We start from the raw sequence: 21,323 nt of genomic DNA, 5'->3' as shown, positions 1-21,323 counted from the left end.
CATCATGAAGAGCATTTTATATCTTATATTTCAGTTCAGATATTGTGGTCTTCATATCAGTGTAAGCAAGTGACAAACTAGAACATAGTTTTTCAGCCACATCTTATAGGGTTTTAAATTTTTCATAGCCCACAAATATATTAGAAAACATGTGCTTATTTTACTGTACCCTGGAAAGGAAGGATGTTTTGGTTTGTTTGGGGTTTTGTTATTATTTTTATTCCAACTATGGGCTTGGTCGCTTTGTGTAATGCTAATTGTTCTTGTTTGATTTGGTTTGGCTTCCTTGTTCTAGGATAGGTTACAGAACCTTATTAATAGAATCTTGAGTCAGTATAGTGTATGGAACAGGACTGTGTGGAAAGCCCAATATGGGCAGCTAAATACTCCTTCATTGTAGGAAGAGGAAGAGCCTACAGTTTCCATAGAATTCTTAGGGTTAAGACATGGTCAAACAGAATGTAGGCTCTTTCTCAGGGAGAAAGCTTGGTCTTATTGATGTCTTGATTTTGGATTACTTCTAGCCTCAGAATCAGGAGCCAATAAATTCACATTGTTTAAGCCAACTTGTTGTGTGGTATTTATTTTAGCAGCTGGGAAACTAAAACAGTTTTGATTCCTTGATATTTTTGCCATCCTATCTGTTTCATTTTTTCCTTCACTCCCTCCTCATGCTTTTCCACTTAAAATTAGTTTGATAGAATAAGATATTTCAGGCAATTTAAATATTAAACATCTCATTTATTTATGAGTGGTACATGATATAAAATGTGTTCCCAGTGACTGTTTAGTAAATTCAACTGAATGTTAAATCAGGAAGATTAAAAAAATAGAAAACGAAAAAGATGCTTTTGGAGGAAAAATCTTGAATATGCTTACTGTTGTTCAGCTCTAAATTTTGTCCAAAAGGAGTACATAGCATAGAATGTGAGATAAATATTGTAATTTCCATGCAGGGTAATAATTTCTATGATGCATGAGACTTAGTAAGAATATAGGAGGCTTTAAAGGCAATTATTTAATATATGAAATATAGAGACTAATGCAACAACTGTTACAGAATACACACTGTTTTCATGTTCGCATGGAATATTTACAAAATGTGTTATATACTGGGTTATAAAGCAAGGGTCAGATTTTAGTAATATAGTGGAATTATGGTAGAAATCAATAGGAGAAGGATAAGTGGAACTTTCTTGTATGATTTATAATTAAGAAATGTCTTTCTAAATAGCCTAGAATCTGAAAAAGAGATTTGAAAATATATTGCACTTAATGAACATTTTACATATTAAATTTTGTGGGATTTGTTTAAAACTGTACTTAGAGGGTAATTTATAGATTTTAGAAGATTTTGAGGCTGAAAACCAAAGATCTAAGTATTCATCCCAACAAATTAGATAAAGAGCAACAAACTAAACCAAAGATAGTAGAAAGAAGGAAATAATAAAGACAAAAGAAGAAATGAAATAAAAGCAAAAACAAATATACCATGGGAGAGGATCAATAAAGTAAAAAAAAATACTTTAAAAGGACCATTGTGTTACTATACACTTATTTTTTATGTATGTTCATGTATGAATGGTATATGGCAATAAATTGTCTTTAAAATGAAAAAAAAAGAAAGACTGTTGTTTTAGAGTCCTAGACTGTTCAAAGGAAATACCATGAAATGGTTTGGTTTAAACAATGGGAATTTATTCTGTCATGGTTTTGAGGCTGGGAAAATGTCCAAATCAGAGCATCATCAAGGTGATGCTTTCTTCCTGAAGTCCAGCTTCTAGTAGTTGTTGGCTTCTGTCACGTGGCAAGACACATGGTTGTGTCTCCTGATATCTTCCTTCTTTTCTGGGTTTCACTGATTTCCGCTTCTTGCCTTTGTGGCTCTCTCTCTCTGTCTGAATTTCATTGTCTTATTTATTAAGGAACTCCAGTAATTGGATTAAGAGCCATCCTGATTGATGTGGGATGTAAGTTAACTGAAGTGTCCTCATCAAAAGGTCCTATTTACAATGGGTTTACACCCAAAGGAATGGATTTAAGAATATATTTTTCTGAAGTATGTTTAGCTTCAAAGCACCATAATTAGAAACATTAATAAACCTCTCAAGAAATTTATCCAGGAGAAGGAGACAGAGAGGGATATAAATAACCAGAATCTGAATGACAGGACAGCATTGTAGGTTCTACACTTATTATGGAGTAGATAGTAGATAAACTAAAATACTTTGTCAGTAAGTAGACATATCAAATGATATGAAAAATATAACTTTCCAAATTGACACAAGAAGTAGAAAATCTGATTCTTTAACTATTAAAGAAATTGAATATGTGATTAAAAGGCTTTCCATAAAGAGTGTTTCAAGGAAAGATTGCTTCACTGGTTAATTCTACCCACATTGAAAGAAGAAATAGTATCAGTCTGACATCTTTCTATCATGGAATAGAATAAGGGCATAATTCTCAACTTATTTTAGGAATCAGAAAAATATTGATGACAAAATCTGTCAAGGATATTATTAGAAGCATAGATTACATGTTAATGTCACTGATGAACACAGATTGGAAAAATCCTAAACAAATATAAGTAACATAAATCTAGGAAGATATAATACATCAGAACCAAACTGCATTGTTTTCAGGTTTGTGTAACATTTAATCTAATTAACTTCATTAGGAAAACAAAGAAAGAAATTCACTATCATTAGTTAAAACATTTGATAAAATTGTATATATTCATTCATGATTTTTAAAAAAAGGGAAAACCTTTTAGCAAACTAGGAATAAACTTCCTCAACCAGATAAAGGGCATATAGGGAAGTAGATGTGGCTCAAGCCTACCAAATGGGAGGTCCTGAGTTCAGTTCCTGGTGCCTCCTAAAGATAAGCAAGAGAGCTAGCTGATGCTACAGGCTGGTGTGGCAAGCTGATGCAACAAGATGATGCAACAAAGAGATGCAGCAAGGAAACACAATGAGAGACACAACAAGTAGAGAGCAGAGGTGGCTCAAGTGTTTGAGTGCCTTCCTCCCACATGGTAGATCCTGGGTTTGGTTCCCAGGGTCTCCTTATAAGAAGATGAACAGAGAACAGGTAGTGTGTGCAAACAAGGAGGTATGGTGGGTGAGAAATAAGTAAATAAAAATAAATCTTAAAAAAAGGAAAATTAAGGGCATCTACAAAACACCTATAGGTAATATACTTAATAGAAACATACTGAGGGAAGCAGGCTTGGTCCAATGGATAGGGTGTCCATCTACCACATGGGAGGTCCACAGTTCAAACCCGGGGCCTCCTTGACCCGTGTGGAGCTGGCCCACGTGCAGTGCTGATGTGTGCAAGGAGTGCCGTGCCACTCAGGGGTGTACCTCCGCTTAGGGGAGCCCCACGCGCAAGGAGTGCGCCCCGTAAGAAGAGCTGCCCAGCGCAAAAGTCCAGCCTGTCCAGGAGTGGCGGCTGCACACACAGAGAGCTGACGCAGCAGGATGACACAACAAGAATAGACACAATACAACAATAGAAGTAGACACAGAAGAACACACAGCAAATGGACACAGAAAAGAGAAAACTGGGGTGGGGGGAAGGGGAGAGAAATAAATAAAATAAATCTTAAAAAAAAAAAAGAATGAAACATACTGAATGCTTGCCCCCTAAGGTTGAGAACAAGCCTAGGATATTGGCTAAGAGTTTTTATTAGTAACAGAGATACTTCATGAAGATGTCCAAATGGGTAGTATTTTAGTATGCTAAAAAGCTGCTAGGAGCGTGTTTTCATTTGCCACAGGCTGCCAATGCAAAAATAAGAGAAATGGGTTGGCTTATATTTTATTTTTTTTTAATAGGAATTATTTTTAATGATTTAAAAATAAGTCTGTACAAGACCAGCATCACTGTTTTGTGCTTGGGTCCACTGAGGGCTGCTGAGGGTCTCTTCCAAGGGTTGGCTTTTATAATGGGAATTTTGTAAGTTAAAATCTCATAGTTCTGAGGTTGTGAAAATGTCCAAATCAAGACATCATTAGAGATGCTGTCTCACCAAAGTTCAGTGCTGGTGACCCTGGGCTTCTGCCATGTGGCAAGGCAAAATGGTGGCTGGCCTTTGCTTTATTATCTAGGCTCACTTTATCCCCAAGCTCCACTCTGGGCGTTCAGGCATATAACTCATCTCTTCAGCTACAGGCTGCTCCACTGATTCTAGCCTCGGCCTCTCTGTCAGCCTCTCAGGGTACGTCTGTTTTGCTGAGGCTGTAGGTGATCCTGAAGTCCTCTCACATGGTAGCTTAAAAAGTGGCAGCTCTACTGTCTTTCCTCCATTTATATAGGACTCCAGTGAGAGGATCAGGCCCACCCTGAGCTCTTTAATCAAATTCTCTTAACTAAAGTGAACTTAATCAAAAGGTCCCTTAACTAAATCTTACCAAAAGGTCCTACATAAATAGGTTTACAGGCATAGGAATGGGTTTGCTTTAAGAACAGGATTTCCTAGGGTCCACAGAAGACTAAAACCAGGACAAAATAATATAGCAGAAATGGATTAGATTTTACAGTGGGGGTTTATTAGATTAAAAGCTTGTGGTTCTGAGGTCATATACAAGTCAGGCATTATCGAGAGAGGTTTTCTGGGACATGTGGTGGCTTCCACTCATCTCTCCCCTCTCCTCTGGGCCTCTTTGATTTCAGCTTTTGGCTAAAATGACTTCCTCTCAGCTTCTGGGTTCTGTAGATTTCAGCTTCTGGCTTTTGGATAGGGCCATCTTTTGGGTTCCTCTCTGTCTCGGCAGGGTTTTTTGTTTTGTTTTGTTTTAATATGGGGGTTTTTATTCCTCCATTTATAAAGGACTCCAGTAATAGGATTGAGAGCCACCCTGGGTCATGCAGTTTAGTCGGAGGCCCTTAACTGAAGTAATATAATCAAATGGTCCCTCCTACATTAAGAACAGGATTTTCTGGGGTCTGCAAATTTTCAAACTGCCACAGGCAGTAGAAATAGAATGTTTTTTCCTTATAATCAAAACAGTGTGATCCTCCTAGACACTCACCAGCATGACTAAAATGAAAATGACTGATAATACAAATATCAAAGAGAGAAGGCTCAAGGAAAATTCCCATACAATCACTTTAGAAAGCTGTTTGTTAGTATGTGTTGAGAGTGAAAAATATTGACTAATTTATAACCCTGTATGTCTACCTTCCAAAAATATATAAATCTATACCAAAAGGTTTTCTTGCACAGAAATGTTCATAATGGCATTATGTTTAATAGCTAATAATTGGAGATAACTAAGATCTGTCAATACTAGAATAGATTAGTAAATTGTTGTTTATATGTACAGTGGAGTACTCTACAACAGTTCTGAAAGTATTGATCTCTCAACCAAAATACTGTATAACAGTAGTTCTGAAAATATTGCCCCTCAACCAACAGCATTAGTGTCACTTGAGACTTATTAGAAATTCATATTCCTGGGCATCATCCTATATTTTCTTATTCAGAAACTCTGGGTGTGGTGCCTAGCTCTTTTAACAAGCCTTCTAGGTGATTCTTTTGTACACTTGAAGTTTGAGAACCAATGATCCATTGCAGAGTTCAGCACTCTGTTTTTATTTAAAAAATGAGATATGTACATATTTTAAGTTTTTTGTGCCATGTGGTTCCTGTCATTGATAGTCAGCTTTGCTGTTGTAGAGTGAAAACAAGCCATAGACTGTGCAGAAATGATTGAATGTGGCTGTGTTTTATGAACTTGCCCCACATCAATTAAAATGAATGTGTCCATCCAATAACATGGATGTGTTATTGGAAAATAACGTTGGATAAAAAAATAAGCACAACAAAAAGAATATGTATTGTGTGATTCTGTTTATATAGTAGTATTCATGAACAGGCAATATTATCAGTTTTATTAGAAGCTAAGACAATAGTTAACTTTGGGGAAGCGGGTCTGGATGGTCATGGGAGGATGAGATCAGGAGGGCTGCTGGACTGCTAGTAATGCCTGTAAAAATCCATATATGTTCATGTTATACATTCTAACAATACTGCAAAAGAAAAGGTGAAGAAACCATTCTTATCATCTTTTCAGGGTTTCCCTTTATAAAATAATTCCATAATCTTGAAACTGTTAACTTAAAAGGAAAGAATTAGTCATTTAGCCTTCTTAATTAGAGTAAATATAGTTTTATTAGGCATGTTCTTCCTTACAGGACAGTAATAAACACAGAAGGAATGATAGAATTACAAAATCACTATTTTCTAAAACACCGTATTTGTAGAGAATTAATTGATTTGGGCAAGTATTATCAATTAATGCTAAAACGATCAGTTGAACAAGATGCTTACTTGATACCCACATATCACTGCAGTGTAGAAACCTGTCTCCTTTAGATTCTCAGGGACACCTTTTCCTAAAAAACTATCTAAAAATGAAAGCATCATAATGATGAATAAAGGAATATTCCCCAGTATGGAGAAATGAGTATTTTGAATAGTTGCTCAAGGCTGGAGCTGTGAGTTTTTTAACCTTTTAATTTGAATATATAAATATTTTTGGAAAATATTCCAGGTTTTTTTTTCCTTTCTGTTTTGTCATTAGACAAACTTGATTGTGAATAAATTCTGTATGATTTATATCACTGATGATCTAAGGGTATGCTTTCCCACTTTCCCCAGGAATTCCTGTTTCATTAAATTAATTGTTGATGAACCCATTAGTACTTGCAGTCTTTTTGATAGTTTAGAATCATGAATAGAATCATGAATATCTTCACTGTATATTTTCCCTTAGTATGGTCACCTGATAGTGCAAGTAAAATGAATACAGCCCTTAAGTTTGACTGGAAAAAGAATTATAACAAAAGAACTTTGTTGTAGTATTTTATTTAAAAAGTGAGTGTAAAAATTTTCAATCCTTATCATCATATACCTATTATTTTCTGCAACATGAATAAATTGTTGTTTTGTTATTTGGTTTTCCTAGGAGGAATATAGAACTGAAGGTATTAGTTGGCACAATATAGATTATATTGATAATACCTGTTGCATAAATCTTATTAGCAAGAAACCTACAGGACTACTCCATCTTTTGGATGAGGAAAGCAAGTGAGTATGTTTCATTTTAATTATGTATTATCCATTTGGACTTGTCATGTCTTCTTAAGACCTAAACTTCCCTCTTACATTATCAAAGAGTCAAAGATTCTATTGTATGCATTTTTTTGCATGTGTTCTACACTGTCATTTTGATGCTCAATTTGTTGGCATAGATTTATTTATTTTTATGGTTTGTTCCTTTTCTCATAAAATTTTACATATGAGATGTTCAGATTTCATGTAACAGGAAAGAATATCATGATAGGTTAGTGATGTCTGCCTAAGTGGCATCAGATGTCACATATTTGCCATCCTGGTTAACAGTGTTCAGTATCCTAAACTTAAATAAGCTTCAGAAATAAAGGTTCATATGGCATCCTCTAGAGTGCTCTCAGTATTCTCTAAAATACTATTGATAGTTGAATTATCCTAAGAGATAGCAAATCTAGGTTTAGAGAAACTAGAGTAATGGAGGATCTGTGCTTTTCTGTTAATAATATTAATATTATACCCACTCACCTAGGAGAGAAAATATTGGGGATATATTATTGTAGGTTTGATGACCATACATCATAGTAATGGGAAAGGCTAAAGTTTATGCTTTTTTGTCCCAGTTTAATTATTAAAAGTTTCTCCTTTCATTCCCAGAAATGTCCTTGTTTGGATGATAAATTGTATGTTATTCTAAACATATGCTGAAAACACACAGATTTGCAACATAGAAATAGACAGCAGTATTGTCATAATGTGGAATATTTTGGAAAGGGGACTGTCAACAGTTACATCTTATATCCACTCTGCTCTAATACTAGTCTGTTCCTATTAATAACCTAAATAAATTTAGATTTTTTTATTTAAATAAATAAATAAATAGAATTTATTAAAATAAATATAGGAAATGATGGATTGATTTGAGAGTCAACCCCTCCATGTAGTTCTTACTACTAAGCTTATGCTTTGAAGCATTGTTCTATATTGCTTCCCTGTAATTCTTAGAAATTAGAGTTAGATGTCCAAGGTTGGAATCCCTACTCTGTTAATTATCCTTGGCAAATACCTTAATATCTTCGGTCCTCAGCTTTCTTATGTGTAAAACTTAAATAATGAAGATAAAGAATGATGTTTTCTGCCATGTTTCTTAAGGTGGTTGTGTACAGGAATTGAGGAAGTGCATATATAATTAAAACCTGGATAAAGTAAGAGAGCCATGTCTGTCCCATCATTGTTTAGGCAAAATTTCATTGAGTTGCACATCTTTTAATACCCCAACTATATTCCTCTGGCTAGATGTTGACTCACATAGATATAAATATTGCCCAAAGAAGAGAATGGCACCTCTTTTCTGTTACCCAAAATTTCTGGGGTTAAGCCATATGGCCAAAAATTATAAGGAAAAATATTTTGGAGAACTTTTTAATCATTAGAGCTCATTAGCAGCTGCTTCATAAAGTAATAAAATTCTCCATTATAGTAATTACTTTCCATTATTGCCATCTGTTTTAAGTAGGAGACTGGCTTGAATAACCTTCTTAATCATTGCTTCAATTCAGTATCTACATGCAGTCCTCCATAAAATTTTTTAATAAACCATAAATTAATTTCCTCATTTTATAAGTCAGTTCTATAGTTATTAGTTCCCTTTGTAAATGAACTATCTTTCTTTCTTTGCTTTAACATCCAAGAAGATGCATGAAGGTATGGAATATTTTTCCTCTGCCATTTACCTGTGGAAGGGATTGAAAAATTATTCACATTTAGGAAGCATTATTTTGGAAATTCCATAGACTGAGTCTTTTTCTTCTAAAGAAAGATTTCATTTTGTAGGGAAAATATAACATGAAACATAACCTTAGCTGTATTCCTACATCATTCAATGTGTAAGTGCTTTAGCTGCCTGGTTTTAGACTTGGAAGCTTGCTTAATCTTGTCTCTGCTACTTAGTGGCCATAAGACTTTGGGCAAATTATTTAAACTAGATTCTATAGGCTACACTGTGACATTTAGGAAGGAGGAACTCCTGTAAACAAAGTCCCAGATATGAATAGGGTGTTAGGAGTGTTATCAGTTTTTCCCATAGTATTCAAAGTGAGGTCTATAGATAGCAATATTGGCAGAACCTTGGAACTTGTTAGAAATGCAGAGTCTCAGTCTTACACTTCAGATCTGTTGAATCAGAATCTTCATTTTAACAGAGACCAAAGTTAAGATCCAAACATTCATTTAGGGCAGCATTTGTCAATCTTGCTTTTACTTATAAATTATATGGCAGACTTGTAAGTGATAGTGATGCTATGTCACCACTCTTATCAATGGAAGCAGAATCATAGGAGTATGGGTCCAGGCACTAGTGTTTCTGAAAGCTCCACAGGTACTTCTTATATGCATACAAACCCTAACCTAAGGCTACGCTTGCAGATAGACTTTGCAGAAGAATGGGTTAAGAACTTTGAAATGAGCATTGCCTCTTTGTTCAGTCTCTTTAGCTTGATAAACACAGTAGGCATCCACAAATATTTGTTAAATGCAGTACCTATGGAGAACCTTCCTTTCCATCTTTCTCAACTTGGAGTAATAATGGTCTTATGCCTGTCCTCCTTCCTTTGGCAATTTTCGTTCTCCATTTAGAAGTAAGATAAAAATAGGGACTTATGGGAAGATGGTGGATCAGAGAAACACAGGACTCACTTCTCTCCAGGAAAAATAGCTAGAGGACAGGCAGACATGGCCTAGAAAAAAATGTTCTAGAGTTTAGGGCACTAGAGGAAGGCTAGATACCACCCAGAAGAGAGAGGGGTACAAGAAGAGAATCTCGACAGAAAGACTCTGCGTGGAAGCTGCAGCTGCAGCCATCTCCACCTTTACCCTTACACTCCAAGCAGACAGCTTTGAAATCTCTGACCTCTAGCCAGCAGGTACAGACAGCGTGGATACACTTCTCCCCAGGAAACAGGAGAGAGGGATTCAGCCTAAGGCTGATTTTGCTTTTGACCAACAGATTTGGTCTCCTGTGTCCCAGGAGCACTTCCAGGCAGAGTGGGGCTATACCATTGCTTGCCTTGGGAGCTGGCATAGGACTAAAGATAACCAACCCTCTTAATCACCCTTTCCACTAACTGGAACTGGTGAGGACTCACAGGGCAGTAGAATTATTTTCTGTCCAGGAAAAGAGAGGGGACTGCTGGAAAATGTTGGACTGCCTCTGAGAAAGTTTGAATTGCAAGGCTCTGAATAGCTTTCAGGCAGATTTTTCTGTCACATTTTGCTGTCCCTGTTGCAGTGAACACATTCCCACCTGGCTTTGAACTGAGAGGGTTGCTGAGGAGCACCATCTGCTGGCAGACCAAGAAAGTGCATGTGAGGAAACAAAATAAATGACTTTTCTTGGAATTTACAGTCTCCATCCCCTAGCTCTTGTAAGTGGATCTGCAACCCATTACTGTTTCCATGGCCCAGATTTGAGCAACTCACAGGGATAAACAAAAAGACCTAGAACAGAGTGAACCAAGAATCAAAGAAAGGCAATAACACACAGCTTCCTGCCAATAAATCACTACGCAAGAGAGAGAAATTGAGCATCAGAGTAAATTCACTATCCTAATCAGATGCCTAGATGTCACCAAAAAATTACAAGCCATATTAGGAAAAGGAAGAAATGGCTGAAGCAAAGGAATATATTGAAGGCCCTCAAGAAATACAGGATTTGAGACAGCTAATCAATGAGGTTCATTCAAATCTCCAAAATCAAATCAATGAGTTAGAAGACAATTCACAGGAATGCAAACCATAATAGGTGAGCTCAAAAACACATTAAAGGCGGTGGACTTGGCCCAGTGGTTAGGGCGTCCGTCTACCACATGGGAGGTCTGTGGTTCAAACCCTGGGCCTCCTTGACCTGTGTGGAGCTGGCCCACAGGCAGTGCTGATGCGCGCAAAGAGTGCCGTGCCACGCAGGGGTGTCCCCCGCTAGGGGAGCCCCACGCGCAAGAAGTGCGTGCCGTAAGGAGAGCCGCCCAACGCGAAAAGAAGTTCAGCCTGCCCAGGAATGGTGCCGCACACATGGAGAGCTGACACAACAAGATGACCCAACAAAAGGAAACACAGATTCCCGTGCCGCTGACAACAACAGAAGCGGGCAAAGAAGAACACGCAGAAAATGGACACAAAGAGCAGACAACGGGGGGCGGGGGAGGGGCAAGGGGAGAGAAATAAATAAATCTTTAAAAAAAAACACATTAAAGGCATACAACTGCAGACTCGAAATTACAGAAGAAAGAATAAATGATGCAGAGGACAGAAGCACTGACATGAAAGAGAGAAGAATAAAAAAAGAAAAGAATCGGAAGAATTGAGGGAATTGAAAGGTAACATGAAGTGCAACAATATACGTTTCATGGGATTTCCAGAAGGAGAATAGAAAGAAAAAGGAAAGAAAGACTATCTGAGGAAATAATGGTTGAAAATCTCCCAACTCTCATGAAAGACATGAATTTATGTGTCCAAGAAGAATAGTGCACCCCAGTCAGAATAAATCCAAATAGACCTATGCCAAGACATTACTCAGAATGTCTAATGTCAAAAAAGATAAAGAGAAAATTCTGAGAATAGCAAAGAAGCAGCAAACTATTATATACAGGAGGCACCCAGTAAAACTTAGTGTGGATTTCTCATCAGAAATCGTGGAGGAGAGAAGACAGTGGTATCATACAATTAGGATACTGAAAGAGAAAAATTGCCAGCTGGGAATTCTTTATTTGGCACAATTGTTCTTCAAATATGATGGTGAGTTTAAAATATTCAGAAATAAACAGAAACAAAGAGTTTAGAGAAGAGAACCTGGTTTTGCAGAGAGTATTAAAGGGAACCTTATACCCTGAAAGAAAAAGACAGGAGAGAGAGACTTGGAGGAGAATGTTGAATGAAAGACTAGCAGAATGTATAACCAAAAGAGTAAAACGACTGATGAAAATAAGATATGAAATACAAAAGTGAAAGAATAAAGTGGTGGAAGTAAACAATACAGTAATATTGAAAGTGAATGGATCAGACTCCCCAGTCAAAAGACATAGGCTGACAGAATAGATAATAAAACATGAGCCATCTATATACTGCCTAGAAGAGAATAATCTTCGGCTCATGAAAACAAACCAGTTGGAAAAAGATACTCCATGCAAGCAGCAACTAAAAAAGAGCACAAGTAGGTATATATATATATATATTTTTAAATTCCCCCCCTCCCCTGGTTGTCTGTCCTCTGTGTCTATTTGCTGCGTCTTGTTTCTTTGTCTGCTTCTGTTGTCGTCAGCGGCACAGGAAGTGTGGGCGGCACCATTCCTGGGCAGGCTGCACTTCCTTTCACGCTGGGCGACTCTCCTTACGGGATGCACTCCTTGCACGTGGGGCTCCCCTATGCGGGAGACACCCCTGCGTGGGGCGGCATGCCTTGCGCTCATCAGCACTGCACATGGGCCAGCTCCACACGGGTCAAGGAGGCCCGGGGTTTGAACCGTGGACCTCCCATGTGGTAGACGGACGCCCTAACCACTGGGCCAAGTCCGTTTCCCAAGTAGGCATATTAATATTGGACAGAATAGCACTTGAACAATATGGAAAATGAGCTAGACTTAACAGTCATATGCAGAGTGTTGCACCTGAAATCAGCGGGGTATACATTTTTCTCAAGTGCTCTTGGATCTTTCCCCCAAATAGATGACTTGTTGGGTCAAAGGTAGATCTAAATAAATATGAAAGGATTAAAATTATACTATGAATTCCAAAAGGAGGTATTGATTATGTTTGTAAACTGGTCTGTTTCTCTGGGCATGATAACCTTTGATTGTATTAAATTTGAAGGTTTCACTTTTACTTTATTAAATCAAGATTAGGGTTTTGAGTCGACCACTTCATTACAGTGTGCAAGGTTGAGTCCCTTCCCCCATGGTAGGCTATATAAATGGATGCTCAATCAAGAACATGGAGGTAGAGGTAGATACACAGAGAAGATACACAGAGCAAGAGAGAGAGCTCCAAAGACAGGGTAGAGGCCTGGGAAGAGAGATGAGCCATTTCTGTGATAGTTTACAGCTGACCTTGTGAAGAGACCAGAGCAGCTGAACCTGCGAAGAAATGATCTCCAGGAAGAGAGATGAGCACTATGCCAGCCTACAGCTGAAATCGGAAGAAGCTGGACCCAAGGAGCCTTAAGAGAGAGAGGAAGGTTGAACCCTCACAGACATTGCCTGCCATCTTGCTTCAACATGTGGCAACAGACTTTGGTGAGCAGGTACCTCTTATAGTACCTGGAATTGGACTCTTTAGGCCTTGTAACTGAAAGCTATTACAACAAATAAAACCATTTATTAAATCATTTATTAAACCATCAGATTTCTGGTACTTTGCATCAGCACCACTTTAGCTGACTAATACAATCAATAAAATTGATAAACCCTTAGCTAGACTAACAGAAACAAAGAGAAGATGCTGATAATAAAATCTGAATTGTAAGGGGGGATGTTACAACTGACCTCACTGAAATAAAAAGGACCATAAGAGGATTTTATCAGAAACTGTATCTGAACAAACTAGACAACTTAGATGACATGGACAAACTCCTAGAAACACAAACAACTTAAATTGACTATAGGAAAAGCAAGAAATCAACAAACCAATCACATTTGAAGAGATTGAATCAGTCATGAAACATTTCCAGCAAAGAAAAGTACAGGACCAAATGGCTTCTCAGGTGAATTCTGCCAAGCTTTTTGAGAAGAATGAACACCAATCCTTTGAAAATGCTTCCAAGAAATTGCAGAGGAGGGAAAACTACCCAATATATTTTGTATAGCCACCATCACCCTAATACCAAAACATGGTAAAGATGCCTCAAGAAAAGACAAAGACCAACCTCTCTAATAAATGTAATATTCAACAGAATATTTGCAAATTTAATACAAAAGCATATCAAAAGAATTATACAAGAGAACCAGCAAGATGACAGTTTGATAAGGCGCGCCTAGAGTCAGCTCCTGCTACAGGGCAGTTAGTAAATGTCCAGAGCTCTCTGGAGCTAGCTGAAGCACCTGTTTGGGGGCTCCAGGAGACCAGAATAGCATCTTGCCACATCCTTGAAGGAGTAGAAGGAAGGAGACTGCTCATCTGCAGAGAAGACTCGCAAGTAGAGCACTTTACACCCCAGAGGCTGGTGCCCATCCTCCACTGGAGGCACAAGCCGCCTTGGGAGCTGTTCCGCGACTGGAATTGAAAACTCCACTTCCCCCAAATGGGGGTGGAAGAGACAGTTATGTACCAATTTCAGCTACTGATGAGTAAATTCAGCAAGCTACAGTATAATCCTGAGACCAGCTAAAGTTTGAGCCTGTCCAAGTCAGAAAGAGGCTGGGAGCCGCCATCTTAACTCTGCGCCTGACACGTGGGGAAGTGGGGTGAACTGAAAATCCCAGTGCTTGTGGGGACCAGCTTCTTTCCATCCAGGTCAGATTGCAGCTCCAACCTATACCCCAGTGCCACCTACAGTAGGGAGGAAGTTGTGGGGACCTGTGCAATTTCTGGGAAATTACCAGCTAAGCCGTGGAGGCCGGTGATTATCCTACTCTCGTGGCACAAGCTGGCCCAGGAGCTCTTCTGTGGCTGGGTTTGGAAGTTCCATTTCCCAAAAACAGAAGGAGGAGACTGTTGGCTGCCGATTTTGGCTACTGATTGGTAGACTTGGCTGGCTAAGAGATAACCGTGGGAACAGCTGGGGTGTGAACCAGCTCAAGTCAGAAAGAGGCCAGTAGCCACCATTCTGACTCTGTCCCCAGCCAGAGAGGAAGCCGGGCTGACTGAAACTCTCAGTGTCAGCAGGAACCAGTTTCTTTCACACAGGTCAGCCTGCAGCCTGCCTAGGCTTCAGCCCCACCTCTGGTGGGGAGGAGGCTAAAGAAACCTGCACCAGCCTATAGAGATAACTGCAGGTAACTTTGGCTGGCATAAACTGAAAATCAGAAATCTACAAGGACAACTGCGGTCATCTTGGACCTGCACCGCATAGATTACTGTCCACACCTGCAGCTCTCTCCCTGCACCAGAGAGGGGAGAAAGGGATGTGAAGCTTCATCAGTCTCTCTGGGCAACTACAGTCTAGGCCTGCACTTGGGTTATTCCACATAGCTGTGACTCTGTCCCTACCCCTGGCAAAAGAGAAGGTTGGAAGAAGCTTCATTGGTCCCTTTTGCAATGAGGGCAGCTTGAGACTCCACAGCTTATAGCACCAACTACATGCTTGGCTTCTTCTGCACAACCAGAAAGGGAGAAAGGATAGGAAGCCCTAAACTAAAGAGAAAAACTGCACCCAGAAAAAATACTGTAGTAAGTCAGATGCGAAGGCACCAACCAACAGTCACAATCCACATCAAGAAACAGGAAGCTATGGCCCAGTTAAAGGAACAAGGTAAGCCTCCAGATGACATACAGGAGTTGAGACAACTAATTATAGATGTTCAAACAAATCTCCTTAATAAATTCAATGAAATAGCTAAAGAGATTAAGGATATTGAGAAGACATTAGATGAGCACAAAGAAGAATTTGAAAGCATGCACCGAAAAATAGCAGATCTTAAGGGAATGAAAGGTGCAATAGATGAAATTTAAAAACATTGGAATCGGGAAGTGGTTGTGGCTCACCTACTTGGGCTCCCATCTACCATATGGGAGGCCCTGGGTTTGTGTCCCAGGGCCTCTTTGTGAAGGCAAGTCGGCCTGTGCGCTGTGAAGAGCTGACCCAGCAGAGGGAGACAAGCAGATACAGAAAAAAGTTTACCGAATGGACACAGAGAAGAGATAGCAAAAGAATGGAAAAAGCCTCAAGGGGCAGGGGGGAGGGATAAATAAATATATAAATCTTTTTTAAAAAACCCACTGGGATCATATAATAGCAGATTTGAGGAGACAGAAAATCTGGTAAACTTGAAGAAATGGCCTCTGAAGGTGAACATACAAAAGAACAGATGAAGAAAAGAATGGAAAAAATTGAACAAGGTCTCAGGGAACTAAATGACAACAAAAGGTGTGCAAACATACATGTCATGTGTGTCCCAGAAGGAGATGAGAAGGGAAAAGGGGCAAAAGGAATATTTGAAGAAATAATGGTAGAAAATGTCTCAACTCTATTGAAGGACATAGATATCCCTGTCGAAGAAGCACAACGTACTCCTATCCGAAAAACCTCCAAGACACATACTCCTTAGAATGTCAAAGGCCAAAGATAAAGAGAAAATTCCGAGAGCAGCAAGAGAAAAGAAAGCAATGCATAACATATAATGAATCCAATAAGATTAAGTGCTGATTTCTCACCAGAAATCATAGAGGCAAGAAGATAATAGTCTGATATATTTAAGATTTTACAAGAGAAAAACTTCCAGCCAAGAATCTTATATCCAGCAAGACTGTCTTTCCAAAAATGAAGGCGAAATTAGAATATTCACAGATAAACAAACAGAGAATTTCTAAGCAAGAAACCAGATTTTCAGGAAATACTAAAGGGTGTGTTAGAGCCTGAAAAGACAGGAGCAAGGGGCCAGGAAGATAGTCTAGAAATGAAGATTATATCAGTAAAAGTAACTAAAAGTGTGAAAAGAGTGGTGAAAATAAAACATGGCAGATAAAGCTCAAGTAGTCAGGAATAAACTTAACCAATGATGTAAAGCACTTGCATTCAGAAAACTGCAACTCGATGTTAAAACAAATAAAAAAAGGCCTAAATAACTGGAGGAACATTCCATGCTCATGGATTGGAAGACGAAATATCATTAAGAAGTCAATTCTACTGAAATTGATATACGGATTTAATGCAATCCCGATAAAAATTCCACCGGCATTAAAGAAAAAATTGAAAACACAATCATTACATTTATTTGGAAGGGTAAGGAGTCCTGAATAGCCTGAAACATCATAAAAAGGAAAAGTGAATCCTCATCTCCAGACTTTAAATCATAATACTTACCTATAGTAGTAAAAACAGCATGGTACTGGCCCAAAAACGGATACAATAGACCAATGGAACCAATTTTTGGTTTAGAAACAGACCCTCACAGGTATGGTCAAGTGATTTTTGACTAGCCTGTCAAACTCACACAGCTCGGACAGAATAATCCATTCAACAAATGGTGCTGAAAGAACTGGATATCCACAGCTGAAAGAAGGAAAGAGGACCCCTATCTCACACCTTATCCAAAACTTAACTCAAAATGAACCAAAAGCCTTAAAAAAAAAAAAAAAGCAAGAACCATAAAACTTCTGGAAGAAATTATTGGAAAATATCTTCAAGACCTGGTGGTAGGTGGTGGATTATTAAAGGAGATAAGAGGAGGATTGAGTGGGCTACTGATGTTTAATGTATGTAGAAGTTTTAATTAGCTTTACTGTAAAAGTGTGGAAATGTTAACACACAGTGAGTAACAGCTATAAGAAATGAAGTCATGATGCATATGACAACATAGATGAACCTGGAGGACTTTATGTGAGTGAAGTAAGCCAGACACAAAAGGACAAATACTGTATGATTGTGCTATTTTGAACTAAATATATAAACTCATTGAGTTAATAACTAGAATATAGGTCACCAGAAAATAGAATGAAGTTAGAGAATGGAAAGGAGAGGGTAAACTGATGGAGAATTGGAAAAATATTGTTTTTTAATCTTTGGGAATGCATAGAAAAGGTGAAAATGTATCATTGTGTTTGTAACTAGCAGTGCTATCATACGGGGATGATAGTGCTTGGAAGGGAAAGTCTAATGTTATGTATATTAGTAGAAGGAAAGCTAAACATGTAATTTGGGGCTGTTATAGCATAGTGAAACCTCACGTGAAATATGAATATTGATAATACTGCATATATAAGTCAGTTTTTCCTTAAAACTGTATAAATGTGTGTTAAAAAAGAAGAAAACAACCCACAACATTATAGTAAGTGAAAGAAACCAAACAGAAATTAATACATTTTGTATTTTTCCATTTTGTAAATCTAAGTCATTTTATAAAGATTGAATTAATGATTATGTAGGGCTGGGGAATGATAGGGATTGAGAAGTGACTACTAAGTGGTCTGGTGTTTTTCTTTTTGGAGTAATGAAGTTCTTAAAAGAAGTTTTTTAAGATTTTTTTTTTTTCCCTCCCACCCCCCAATTGTGTGCTCTCTGTGTCCATTTGCTGTGTGCTCTTCTGTGTCTGCTTGTATTCTCATTAGGTGGCTCCAGGAACCAATCCTCCGACCTTCTGGAGTGGGAGAGAGGCGATCCTTCTCTTGTGCCACCTCAACTCCCTGTTCTGCTACGTCTCTTATTCTCTCTCCTCTGTGTCTCTTGTTGGGTCATCTTGCAGCATCAGCTCCCTGTGTCAGCTGGCACTCCTACACAGGGCAGCAGTCCTGCAAGGGTTGGCACTCCTGCGCAGGGCGGCACTCCTGCGCGGGTGGGGTGGCAATCCAGTGGGGGGCGGCACTCCAGTGAAGGGCAGCAGTTCCGTGTTGGGTCAGCACTCCACGTGGGCCAGCTTTTTGTGCGGGCCAGCTTGCCTCTACCAGGAGGCCCTGGGCATCAAACCCTGGACCTCCTATATGGCAAATGGGAAACCAGCTGCTTGAGCCACATCTGTTTCCCTGTTCTTAAATGTTTTGTGATGATGAATGCATAATTCTTTGGTTATAGTAAAAACCATTATTTGGTCACTTCGGATGAGTTGTTTGGTATGTGAATATATCTCAATAAAACTGCTTTTAAGGAAAAGATGGTGGCTCTGGTGGCACAATATTGTAAATGTAATTAATTCCACTGAGTTGTATGCTTAAAAATGGTTAAAATGGCAAATATCATGATATATATATATATTACTAAAATCAAGGTTTTAATGTTATACTTGGGAACCTCAGACAAAACCCTTGCAGGCCTCCATATACAAAATGACAAATTTTATTTAATATATTTTATCATAATAAAATTAAAAACCTCTCCATAAAAAATGATTAAAATAAATCACAAAAAAATAAAAAATAAAAGACATAACAAGAGAAAAAAAGTAAAAATAAAACAAATAAATCACAAACTGGTAATTACTCAGAAAGTAAATAAACTCTTAATTAGAGACAATGAAGTGAGCATCCTTCCTGGACAGAAGAATTTTGTTGTGAGAAAGAGTTGCAGGGGTTGGCTTGTTCTAGGCTTGCGAGCTTGGAGCCTTTCTCTTTGCCTTGATGATCTATTACTTTTCTCAGTAGTGGAGGAACATGATTAAAGGACTATTGTAGTAAAATGTATTTTGGTATGTTTTCGTAACTTGAAATAAGGTAAGATTAGAATCAGTGAGGCCAGTATAGAGGCTACTGCAGTAGTCTGAGGTTGTAAGGTTGTAAACCCATTCTTAATGGCTTTAGTACTCTGTTATGTAGAAAAAGAGTTAGATGCAGTGGGGGAGATGTTTGAGGTAAAGATGATATTGGAAAGCAAAAGCATGCTTAGATGACAAGGAAAATTGCAGTGTTTGCAACATTACAAAGTAGATAATGTTTTTGTAATCTCTTTTAGGTACCAGTACTGTGAAATGTTTTTACTAGTGTTATTTAATTCTCCTAGCTCTGTGAATACCTGGTTTTGTACTCATTTTATGGATTATAAAACCAATTCTCAAAAACATTGTTGTTTGCCTAGTGTCACCGATAGCGCTTTTAATCTAAACAATGACCGTCACCCCGAGGCCTTTTTTTTCCCTCCTCATTCCAATCCATACTAATGTAATTAACTATTTATGTTGCAATTTTAGAGTCATTTTCACATCATAGCTGGTTTTCGACATCTATGCAATCACATGTCCCATCATTACTTATTATTTCAGCTAGTTAAACAGAAGTATTCTCTGAAAAATAATCCTTTTCCTTTTCATGATATTTCCTCTATTTAAACTTCGTATCTAGTCATTAACATCTGGTTCATATATACTCTGTCCTGTGTCCTCTGTGAACCCTTCCATTATTCCCAGTCACTAGTGACTATTTTCCTCCTGTGAGCTTTCAAAACCTATATTTCCTTTTATGCATTATTAATAAATATTTGAATAATTCTTGGATATGAAATTCTCATCAATGAGATGTATTTTGATTTATGTTGATGATAAATGTGTAGTAATTGGTGTAGGTAAGAAAATTTCTACTTATTTTTGCAAGAAGAAATAGGAAAATAGTGACTGGATTTATAGGATCTATTCAAATTGAGAGATTATTCCCAATTTGAAGGTTCTGGGCTCTAAACAATTTATGATTTGGTTTTTATTTTCCTTTTAGTTTTACAGTAGTGTTGTACAGAGCAAACTAAGTTAAATAGCTAAGACATGAATTATTTTCTCAGTTATGCTTGCAAAGTGTGAGTTTGGGCAAGTCAAAACTTTTGATCACTCAAAAGTGTGTAAAATCAGGGCACTGATCCTTGTGTTCACTTTTTAATTTGCTAGGAGAATCAGATTAAATAATATAGATGAAACTTTTTGTCAATTGCTGAATGTGTTAGATGGCAATGTAAGTATAATGTACTTAAAAATGACGGTGCTAATTGCATCCTTCTTCAGTGATATCACTTTTATTTATCTTTAATTCAGTTTCCCACAGGCTACAAATCAAACATTGCTAGACAAGTTTAAACATCAACATGAAGAGAATTCTTACATTGAATTTCCTGCAGTGATGGAGCCTGCTTTCATCATAAAGCATTATGCTGGGAAAGTGAAATATGGGGTAAAGGTCAGTAAATTTCTCATTGGGCAGAGGTGTGTTCTTAACTATATCAGTTTTCCTGGCACGCTAAATGCTTTTTTTTTAGATTTATTTTTTATTTATTTCTCCCCCCCCCCCAGTTCTCTGCTCTCTGTGTCCATTTGCTCTGTGTGCTTCTCTGACCCTTTCTATCCTTATCAGTGGCACTGGGAATCTGTGTTTCTTTTTTGTTGCATCATCTTGTTTTGTCAGCTCTCCATGTGTGTGGCGCCATTCTTGGGCAGGCTGCACTTTCTTTCGCACTGGGTGGCTCTCCTTATGAGGTGCACTCCTTGCGCGTTGGGGTCCCCTACATGGGGGACACCCCTGTGTGACATGGTACTCCTTTCTTGCATCAGCACTGCACATGGGCCAGCTCCACACGGGTCAAGGAGGTCCAGGGTTTGAACCGTGGACCTCCCATGTGGTAGGAGAATGCCCT

General features: G+C 38.2%; 1 protein-coding gene across 3 annotated transcripts in view; it reads left to right on the top strand.

Annotated features, from left to right (window-relative positions):
• Nucleotides 1-21,323, top strand: part of MYO9A (myosin IXA) — a 391,855-nt gene that overhangs the window by 169,411 nt on the left and 201,121 nt on the right. For all 3 annotated transcript variants that reach the window (XM_058294436.2, XM_071214269.1, XM_058294435.2), the window contains exons 12-13: nucleotides 6,978-7,099; nucleotides 20,728-20,869. In XM_058294436.2, the coding sequence (XP_058150419.1) occupies nucleotides 6,978-7,099; nucleotides 20,728-20,869 (264 nt within the window). The remainder of the gene's footprint in view (nucleotides 1-6,977; nucleotides 7,100-20,727; nucleotides 20,870-21,323) is intronic.

Source organism: Dasypus novemcinctus, chromosome 3 (genome assembly GCF_030445035.2).
Source record: "Dasypus novemcinctus isolate mDasNov1 chromosome 3, mDasNov1.1.hap2, whole genome shotgun sequence".
NCBI classification, from domain to species: domain Eukaryota; kingdom Metazoa; phylum Chordata; class Mammalia; order Cingulata; family Dasypodidae; genus Dasypus; species Dasypus novemcinctus.
Note: the sequence above shows the minus strand (reverse complement) of the source record. Positions and strands in the feature narration are given on the sequence as shown.